Consider the following 10912-nt stretch of genomic DNA (forward strand, 5'->3'; position numbering starts at 1 on the left):
AAAAATCTATTATTTTCTGAGCATAAGGTGCTATAGGGTTGTAAGTTTGACATTGTGAATACTGACTAGACAAAGGAGCATCATTCTCAAGCATTGACTCTGCTCGGTTGGCTAATTAAATGATTGCTTTCAAAGTTATATTAAACTCAAAACAATAAAAAAGATAACATCTGCTAAACTCATTTGTGCTAAATAATTGGGATTGTTGCTAAAAAAACAGTCACTTTTCTTTGACCTTTGTCACCCTTAAAGGTGCAATGTAGACTAGGGTAGAAAACCCCTGCATCACATACATTAAATCAAACAGCACACTGCCTCAATTGGTTAGTTTTTAGCTGCCTAAAAATAGCTCATCTAGATAAATCAATATCAGTTTCAGTGTGTGCTATATTTAGAATATTTTCACCACTTTATCTTGCTGTCAGACAGCAATATCTGACAGGAAATTGAAGCCGCTATCTCAAAGTCACCAGACTAAAACAATACTTTTACTCAGCAGAACAGGAGTTGCTAGTCTACTGCTGCCTCCACCAGTTAGTGTATGAAGGTAAAGCTGAGACAATATTCCAAAGTAGTGTACACATATGCTAATATTGATTGAAGTGTCATCCGACGCTGACGTGTCATTTATCAGCTGGCCAGCCCAGCGGATTCTGATAGGTCTGTTGGGCCGGCCAGCTGATAAATGAATTATAGATTTTTGAATTTCCCCTTGGGGATGAATAAAGTTATTCTTATTAGTTATTCTTAAATGACACGTCAGCAACACGTCGAATGACACTTCTGAGGAAGACTGGACTCACAGTCGAAGCTGTCAACAGGTAAATTGAAATGTTTCAGTTACAGCTGAAAATGACAACAGACGTAAGCAGGTCTGCGGATTTCATAAATCTCCACAAGTAAAATCAATTGCCAGTTCTCTGACCAGAAGTGATTGTTGTTGTTAGCGCAACAGCATGACGATTTGGTCTATACAACATTCCGAAACCTGGGCCAGGATTACCTGCACACGGTTGAGATGAAATGGCAGAAATTCGGAGTGCTAGACACATGAACTGTGCAAACAGCGCTAACGGTGCTAACAACAGCAACAAGGATAACAGAGCCAACAGTGTTAATGTATGGGCAAACATAGGGTAGACCTTTGGATGCCACTGTCCCGCCACTGTGGGTTATCAGCATTAACTGCCATATGAGTGCAGTGCAGAGTGGCGGAAACTAGCTATCCAGTGGAACATGAAGTGAGGGACTCATAGTACTAACATGCATGCTTGACCCGCCCGGCTACTACAACAAAGAACAGAGAAGCTTGGATTACAACACACACAGAGGGAGCGTGCCTTCATTCTCTGCTCAGAACACCATCACTCCGCTGTATCTTTGCAAAGCAAATAGCAGTTTGCTGACTGTATTGATGTTCAAAATTTCATATATTGAACCTTTAACTCTTGATTCAGACTTTGCCAGAAAGCCATTTTTCACAAGAAATACTGACAGTTATTTGACAACTCTTACTTGAACAGGGATTACTGGATGTAGTGCATTTCAAAAGGATAGAATTACTGCACAGTCATGGCTCTGCCCCAGACGCCAGAATATCAATAAAGTGTTCCATTACTGTAAAAGGAGAGAGAGACAGAGAGGAGAGAGGAAGGGAGACAGATGGAGGGGGAAAAAGAATTAAATCAATGTATACACGTGATTCAATTTAGGCTACAATTTCACAGTTTCTTATTGAGAACCAGGTAACAGAATCCTTGACACATACATTGGATAGTAACTTTAAGAACATTAAGTGTCCAAGTGGGAGCGAAATCATATATAGAAATCATGTGGAGAAACAAGAATCGAAAGTGACTGACTGAGGAAGAACCAGTGAACAAGTGTCAATGGGGGCATGCATCAGAGAGGCGAGGAGGGGTGGGGCGTGAGGAGACATCTTTAGATATCGAAGCAGTACTGTGGATGCCGGTCTGGCCTCCTGCCAAGAGCTCTGGTAAAAAGGGTGGAGCTGTCGAGACAGAGAGCAAGACAGAGAGAGGCAGGGTCTATCTCTGAAGGGTAGGGAGTGGCCGAAGCTTGTATGCTGATGAGCGATTGAGAAAGGAAGGGTTCATGTGGGTGGGGTGAGGAAAAATGAGGGAGGGGCCGGCATGAGGATGATGGGATAGCTAGCCTGTGTGCATAAAAACCCTGGGCGCTCTTCAGTCTGATGTCCTGTTGCTTCACGAGCATCTCCAAGCCTCAAGCTCTACCTTTTCTCCACAGCGACAGAGAACAGAAAGATACCAACCATGAGCCACTCTTCAATGCATACCTCAACTTCCTACAGGCGCACCTTCGGGGGCCCACACCTCATCTCCATGTCCTCTTACTCCCCTGTATCCTCCCGTATGCCTGTCTCTTCAGGGGGGCGCTATGTGCGTTCAATGTCACCTGTGGTTTCATCCCGTTCCACCACCTACCACCAACAGCGTTCTCGCGGTGGTGCCCAGCCCCCTCGCCTCTCCTACGACAAGGTGGACTTCACCCTGTCTGAAGCCATCAACCAGGAGTTCCTGACCACCCGCAGCAATGAGAAGGCTGAGCTGCAGGAGCTCAATGACCGCTTCGCCAGCTTCATCGAGAAGGTGCGTTACCTGGAGCAGCAGAATGGTGCGATGCAGCAGGAGCTGAACCAGTTCAAGGGCCAGCAGCAGCAAGGTCAGCCCAACCGCGCCTCTGAGCTCTTCCAGGAGGAGGTGAGGGACCTGCGCCGCCAACTGGATGCCTGTGGAAAGGAGAGGGACCAGTACCTACTGGAGAGGGACAACCTGGCTGAGGACCTGTCCCTGCTCAAGCAGAGGTTGGTAACAAGATGATAAGAAACAAAGAAAGTATGATGCATGACAACACAAGACAGACAGACAAACAGACAGATAGAAAAATTTGAGCATCAAACACTTAATTTCCTGCATTCTGGTGAATTTTTTTGCACCACTTTGTGCCTTTTCTGTATCAAGTCATGGTACAAATATCTTTAGTTTGATAAGATTAAAATCCTCTGCTACTTTGTTTTATATATTGAGAGGGATGTGCCTTCTGCGTCCCCCCAGAAATCTGCCCCTATGCATAGATAGATAGATAGATAGATAGATAGATAGATAGATAGATAGATAGAGCTACTGATGAAGTTGCATCCAACGAAGGCAAAGGTCAAACCCTCTTTCCTCCAGTCTTTCCCTGTGTTGTGCCTGTCAACTGTACGTTGAGCTGTTGGGGTGGGCTACTGTACTTACCACAAGTGCCACCCTTGCATTATTCATTGACACTGTTATAATTTATTGCCCATAGTCCACTTAAAGCACAGAGAAGGTGGAGAGTCCCTAGGCGTTTGCAACTTGAGTCCCCTAATGATGGTGGAGTAGGGCGTGGCACATGAGCAAACTGGACACAACAGAGCATCAGCATGATGCAGGACACTGCGCTGCATCTTGTTCATGTATGAGTGTATATGTTTACTGAATGTCTTGTGCACTAGTAGGATTCAACAAAAAACAAGGAGAAGAGCCTCAGACTATGACAGCAAAGTGACCCACAATAAACTATGGTACAGTTTTGGATGCCACATTGCATAAGGATGTGTTTCGTGCTACCCCTTTAAATAATGCAAATTTATTGACACACATGGTAACGTATGCACACACTGAGAGGAGAGAAGAAAGGAGGAGGATGGATGGATGGACCAGATACAGGGTGGGGTCGACTGAGGAGCGGGGAGGGGAGAGAGGAAATAGGACCAGAGAAGGAGAGGTTGGATATCAGGCGTGGTGAGAATAGCGTCAGGAAAAATCAATGTGACTCAATGACTCCATTAGGTGTGTTTTCAGTGTCCCTCTGTGCTGATGGGATGGTGCCAGAGACCCCATTAGGACAAAAGGACCCCTGTAACACAACATGAATTAAAGATGAGGAAGCACGGCCGACTGTGTGATGCTTTCCCCACTAATCTACTTTATGTCCAGTGCGGACATGACTTCTGTCTGACAGGACAGATGGAGCTCATCAGTCAGAAAGTGTGAGCAGAGAACAAGTAAACATTGGTATTGTACATTTGATATCATTTGCAGTGACTATAAATGAGTTTGCATTGTGAAACATATTTTTTCATTTCATTTTATTCCTTTTTGCAGGAGCTTCGACAGACATTTTGACTGACGACAATCCACAAATGTCTCACTTTGTATGCATATCCCACATGATGCAGATTTCATATAGCTGCCCTGAAAATGGCCTGTCTCTGTACACTAGCCAATGTTCAAAATGGCCATTTAAAATCTTTAAAAAGATCGGAAGTGTGTGTACATAATCTTATTGAGTGTGTGCAGATGAACTCATTGAACTGTGGGGAAATCACATTAGCTGAAAGGAGCAGCTGCTGATCCCACTGGGTGCACTCCAAACCCCTTTTTACAGGACAGTGAATTAACAAATTGATCCAGAAAGCTTTTTGCCAGCTGATGCCCCGGTGTAACCTTAGACAGAAAGAGTGTTTTTGGACAAGTTCGACATGTTCTTCACTCTCAACCTTTTTGTGAAAAGGACATTATTGGAGCCTGGAGGAAATCTGTACACTGTTTGAAACATTTTATCTCTTTTGTCCTTAAGGTTGGACGAGGAAACCCAGAAGAGGGCAGATGCTGAGAACAACCTGGTTGCCTTCCGCAAGGTAAACGTTCAGCTCACTCGACCATGATAACCTTATTGATTACAGTGTCCTCTGGCTCAGATAACAGGTCAAAATGGACAGCTTTGCTCCATCCCCAACACTTCCAAAATAGTTGCACAGTAATATGACAGGGCAGGTTTCTGAAATAACATTGATCTAGACCAGTGATACTTAACCTGTGGCCCTCGGGGGACATCTGGCCAATGATAGGATACTGGGTGGCCCACCGACTATTTTCTTATTCACAGTGAAAATAAATTGATTTACATTGGAATTTTTTTGGTACTTGAAAGTAAATAATATGACACTATGCATAAGTAAGCATGAAAACATAGCTTTTTTTATTTAAAATAAAAAGTGCCTGGAGAGGATCCCGCAACCTCCCAAAATAGGTCCAAGCTAATCTTTAATATATCAGTTATTAATGTTTGTTTATTAATTGGCCTTTGGTCTCCTGTCATTTTGCAAAAGAGGCCCGTGTGCAAAGCAAGTTGAGTATCCCTGAACTGATTTTTTTTTCATTTTGCACTTGTTGCCTGGTTCACACTATACGATTTCAGCCCTATTCTAGCCCAACACAGCCTTGTAAAGTAACGGCTTGGATCGTCAACGACAACAAATGTTGTACGTGATAATCCATCGTTTCATCTCATGTAGTGTGTCATAGTAGACAGCAACCGCACCACATCTGGGACGCCTCAAAACGTTCCAACAGAAAGTCCAGCATGTTGTATTTTCTTTTTGTCTTTCACGACTTCTCCCGTCACAGCCGTCACTTTGACCAATAGGAACACAGAGTGACTAGCTGCTCTAGACAACTGTACATCAACAAGATCCCAGCTTTTTAGATATTCCCTCCAGAGACAACCACACAGAGTAAAAAGGGAAAAATGATGGTGTGAAACAGCAGAGACACGTTAGCAACCCGGTGAGTACTGCCATTAGCATCAAGCTAGCAAAGATTGTTACTTCTTCATAATGGAGATGGACAAAAAGTAAGAAAATACAAAAATAGTGGCTTTTACTCACCACAACTGCGGAGGCTACCAGCTTCATTTGAAACAGACTTCATTATAAACGCACCGTTATTAATTATTCCTTCTGTATTTTTATATTTTTACTTTTAATCCGCTCCCGTTGCCTTGATAAAGTTAATGCATTACGCCATAATTTCAAAGTCAACACTTTCTGTATCTGTTTCAAATTAAAAGCCCCTTATAACTTTGGTCGAGAGAATCCCTTCATTTTCTAAATAGGCTTTTATTGTGAAACATTTGCAGGAACTTGTGGAAGATTCAGTGACTTGCATGTTTGCACACGGTACTTCAAATGTAGCTCCTGCAATCTGGTGGCACTTTTTACTTAACTACAATAACATATCAGCTGGCACATGAACAGACACAGTGACTGAAATAATAATAATAATAATAATAATTAGAATAGGATAAGAATAAGCAGATGACATCACACACGTCGTGAAAGACGACCGGGGATAATTGGTGTAGACCATCGTGTAGTCTGGCATATCTGTTGGCCAAGTCACAGGACGATTTTATGACTCCACAATCGTGTAATCTGACATAGTGACTGTTGGAACGGACAGAAGTATCGTGTAATGTGAACCAGGCATAAGCCTGCAAGTAATTTATACGAATTAAACAACAATCATATGTATTTTAACTGTTGTTGAGTGGCTTGACTTTTTCTCTTTTAAATGTTTTTCATATTTCCAAATATTTCCATGCACTAAAGGATACTTGCGATGACATTTTTATAATCTCAGAATTGATGGAAGTATATTTATAATGATGAGGTGTTTCAGCCATGGAGAACATATTGCAGTTATGGAAGCATAAACTATGTTTGTCTCATATAAAAATTAGGATGTGGATGATGCCACATTGTCCCGTCTGGAGCTGGAGAGGAAGATCGAGTCTCTGGTGGATGAGATTGAATTCCTCAAGAAGCTCCATGATGAAGTAAGTGATGCTACCTGCTCTGCACTTTTCCAGCTTGTATACATGGAAAAGTCCTTTCTTACAAGAATCACCTATCACAGTTGTTATATGTTATATCTGTAATTGTAGCACTCAAGTTTTGCATGCACATAGATCCCAAACAACTTACTCATATGTATTTGTGATAAAGTAGTATAACAACTACTACTTTATCACAAATACATATGAGTAATTGTGATAAAGTAGTATAACAACTTATTGTACACATTTACCTGTGATGAAATCATCCCAGTGATTAGCTGATCAATAGTGCAAGAGATAATGCAGAGCATAATTTTATATGCTGGACTAACAAGCTTTAACTTATTCTCTGTTAAATGCAACATTTATTGTCCTTAATGAGCATTAGTTTTTGTAATACGATTTTATTATTTCATTTTATTTCATGTTGAACAAGGAGAGGGTGGATACTATGGAACTTTGACAACTTTAGACAACAGAGCAAAATGTATTTAGAGGGTACACTAAACACTAAAAAGGTGTCAGTCTGATATGTTTTTGAAAATGTGTGATTTTAGTTTACATTTAAAGCCTAGCTAAATCTGATGTGAATATCTGTGCCGAGAGCTTGTCTGCAAGAAAAAAACAGCAGTATCTGAAAGGCAAGCAGTTGCTGAATTATAGAAGAAGGAAAAGAACCAATAATATATATACTGAAATATATTTGAATGTCATCTGCATAGAGGTGCAATGAAATGTGGTGTTAAGTGATTACATCAAGAGATCCTTGTGAAAAGAGTAGGTGTCCCAAAACTAAACCCTGGAGGATACCAGGGTGAGGTGTACAGAGCTAAATTGGCTCCTTACACCTAATGGAAGAATTTTTTAAAAAAATTGTTGGCAAGCTTGTGATGTAACAGTTGTATTTCTGACAATATTTTGCCCCTATCTTGGTGTTATCAGGAAATTCAGGATGTGCAAGTGAGTGTCCAGACCCAGCAGCTGAAGATGGAGGTGGATAGCACCGCCAGGCCTGACCTAACTGGTGCTCTGAGGGACATCAGGGCTCAGTATGAGACCATTGCCTTGAAGAACATGCAGGAATCTGAGGAGTGGTACAAGTCCAAGGTAGGCAGACAAACACACTGACAGTCACACATGAACATACAAGCATGTATTTATTCTTGTGTGCTTCATCTTTTGTTCCTACAGTTTAATGATCTGACTGAGTCTGCAAAGCGCAACACTGATGCTCTGAGGCAGGCCAAGCAGGAGGCCAACGAGTCCAGGAGGCAGATTCAGTCTCTCAACTGTGAAATTGAAGCACTGAAGAACACGGTGAGGCCAAACACCACCCGTCATTTGTCTCATTAATCTATAATCTATCATTATACATGTTACAGCTTCTTATTGCACTGTTTGCACTACTGTGTGTTTCAGAATGAAGCTCTGCTGAGGCAGATGCGTGAAATGGAGGATCAGTTTGGCATTGAGATCGGCAACTATCAGGACAACATAGGCAGACTGGAGGATGAGATCCGCCACCTCAAGGAGGAGATGGCTCGCCACCTTCGGGAGTACCAGGACCTCCTCAATGTGAAGATGGCTCTGGACATTGAGATTGCTACCTATCGTAAACTGCTGGAGGGGGAGGAGAGCAGGTGAGTTGGGACATACTGTGTCTCAGGTCCAAGTTTTTGCTGTTTTTACAGGATTTTTTCCCTTTAATTGCTGTAGATTTCTCCATGCTCAGTGGTACCTCACAGCTAAAAGGACCTAAATTAAATCCTAAATCCTTGTGCTGCTATTATCAGGATCCTCCAGATACTCCAGTCTTCTCACAAATAAAACTGAATTGACTTTTTTGACATAAAATGTTACTAATTTGTTTCTTACATGGTCTAGTCTTAACTCTATGTCAATTAAAAAACAACCAAACAAACAACTTATCATTACAGATTAGATTGTAACATCCAACTTTTATATTCCCTGTTCAGGATTACTGTTCCCATCCTCAATATTGGGATGAGCAATCACCTTGGTGACCGAGGTAAGCTTTAAGTTTTCGTTTTCCAAAGTAAAATATCACATGTAAGGTCTCAGGTATCCCTTTACCTTTAAATTATAGAGTTGTGAGTCATGAAGAGCCACACGGTTCTGGAGGTGGTTTTCTCCATTCTGCAATCCCATTTCATTTCCATTTTTCTTTAAGCAATATCTTCAGTATTACTGAACATAGAAATACTTTCTTGGATAATGAAAGAACCCTGTAGATATATGTTAAATCTGTCATTTTTAATTATTTTAACTCGGGAATTATGTGTCGCCTGACAGTATAGAATGAGGCATGGCTCAAGAGGCAAGTCGGAAATGCAAATCAGAATTGCAAATTCAAAATGTTTTATAGCGACAGTTAGGAACAAAACACCTTGGCACAGTTGCTGAATTCATTGAAAATTCACCCAGAATGTAAAAGTAAATGGATATAAGAAGCCAGTTGTATTATTAATTATCACAGCAGCATACTCTTTAACTTCTGCCCCTTAGAAGTGCAGATAAATGCATTTTAAACTCAGTGGTTGGATGTCATTTTGTGAATTGCATACTGGGAGTCATAAATAAATGTAGACAAAGTTATACCTTTGATTTTTTTTTTTCAGTCAATGAACCTGATATTTTTTGATGCAGTTGTTGATCTTTTGTACTATCGATTCAGCCAGGAGGTATTCTTATTTCTAAAACCAGGGTGCCTGAATTTAATCTTTGAAAAGAAAATCTTTTTAAAAGGAGTGCAGAGAAGCAACACTTTTATTTTGTGATTGCAAATGTTTCTTAATCTAAAAATCTCAGCAGAGAGCTTCATTTATTTTGACTTTTCACAGACTATGAACACACAGACTCCACCTCAACCAAGAGGACTGTGGTGATCAAGACAGTTGAGACTAGAGATGGAGAGGTACAATGATTAATATAAAATACAAACTAGCTTGACATATTGATGATTTATTTATATTTTTCAGTTTTAATCTCTTTCTTTTCCATCAGGTGGTGAAGGAGTCAAGGAGGGAGAAGGAGAGAGAGTCAGTCCGCACTGACAAGGATGACAATGACGAGTAGAAAAAAAAAAATACTGCTAAGAAAATGTGAAGGCCAGAGCCACGAGAGAGAGAGAGAAAAAACCCAACAAAACGAGGAATAAATAGAAAAAGCCAAACTCTGATCCATATAGTCCCCATTCCCACTAGTTATGTGTTAAATTGTCTCGCAGAGAGTCTCTCAGTGTTGGTGCAATGTTGAATGAATTCTTTTTAGAGAGTGTCACTTTGGTGCTATTTAAGCCACCCAACTTTTGCTAAATACTTGTGTCATCTGTAGGGCTAAGCAAAGCCACTTTATTACCATACCACTTGAGGCCTTCATTTACAGTGCAATCCCATGGAATCCTTAGACTACCACATGTTTGTAGCAGAGTATTAAACTACAGTACAGGCTGAATTAGAGACTTTAAATGATGTCGTAGATAGGACTTACTATAAAAACTTTACAAACTACCATTTGGTCAACATACCTTAAATGACAGATTAAGAATAACTTAACCTATTTGCATTTGTTTCAGAAGCTTTGCAATCCTCTTGTAGCGCAAACCAACCAATCACAAACATGTAACACATAGGAAATGTTGACACTGAAAATTTGACCAACTAAAATCACCAACTTAAAAGACTTATGCTGAATGTGCTTTGCAATGCTGCGTGTATCTGGCACGATTGATGAATGAATATGTAAGTGCAAATAAACTCAATTGGAGCAAATCTGTCTTGTCTGTCCATGTAACTCATTATGAATGCATTACATATTTGGTTGATGGTTGATTTTTTTCTTATACTAACCTCCTTTTTTCTATAAGCAGTGTTCTGTTTCATAAAAAAAACACTGTCAATTTGTCAAGCCATTTTAAACCCAAGGGTGAGAACCTTTACCACACATACCATTTCTCAAACATATTTAAAGCAGGTATTTAAAGTACTATTTTGTTTGTGTTTGCCTCATATTATATTCTGGTTGTCTGTACACAGATCAGATTTGTCAACACAGCATGGTTAATTTCTAAAATTGTGTGCTGCTTGATTAGAAAATTTAGAGTGGGCTTCTCTTACCTTTGCATGAGCTGCTATTAAAACTGGTCATCCAACAGATTGCCCCAAGTTCTTCATCTCTACAAGTGTTTTTGGTTATTTGTGAATGG

At 40.6% G+C, this 10912-nt stretch overlaps 1 protein-coding gene across 1 annotated transcript; it reads left to right on the forward strand.

Moving 5' to 3' along the window:
* The first annotated feature begins 2185 nt into the window (after positions 1-2185).
* prph (peripherin) lies at positions 2186-10495 on the forward strand. The gene is made up of 9 exons (XM_049587559.1): positions 2186-2845; positions 4648-4708; positions 6592-6687; positions 7630-7794; positions 7879-8004; positions 8107-8327; positions 8664-8716; positions 9549-9622; positions 9712-10495. The coding sequence occupies exons 1-9, from the start codon at positions 2295-2297 to the stop codon at positions 9781-9783; spliced, it is 1419 nt and encodes a 472-aa protein (XP_049443516.1). The 5' UTR covers positions 2186-2294; the 3' UTR covers positions 9784-10495.
* The last annotated feature ends 417 nt before the right edge of the window (positions 10496-10912 follow it).

The sequence above is a fragment of the Epinephelus fuscoguttatus genome, linkage group LG1 (assembly GCF_011397635.1).
Source record: "Epinephelus fuscoguttatus linkage group LG1, E.fuscoguttatus.final_Chr_v1".
Classification (NCBI taxonomy): domain Eukaryota; kingdom Metazoa; phylum Chordata; class Actinopteri; order Perciformes; family Serranidae; genus Epinephelus; species Epinephelus fuscoguttatus.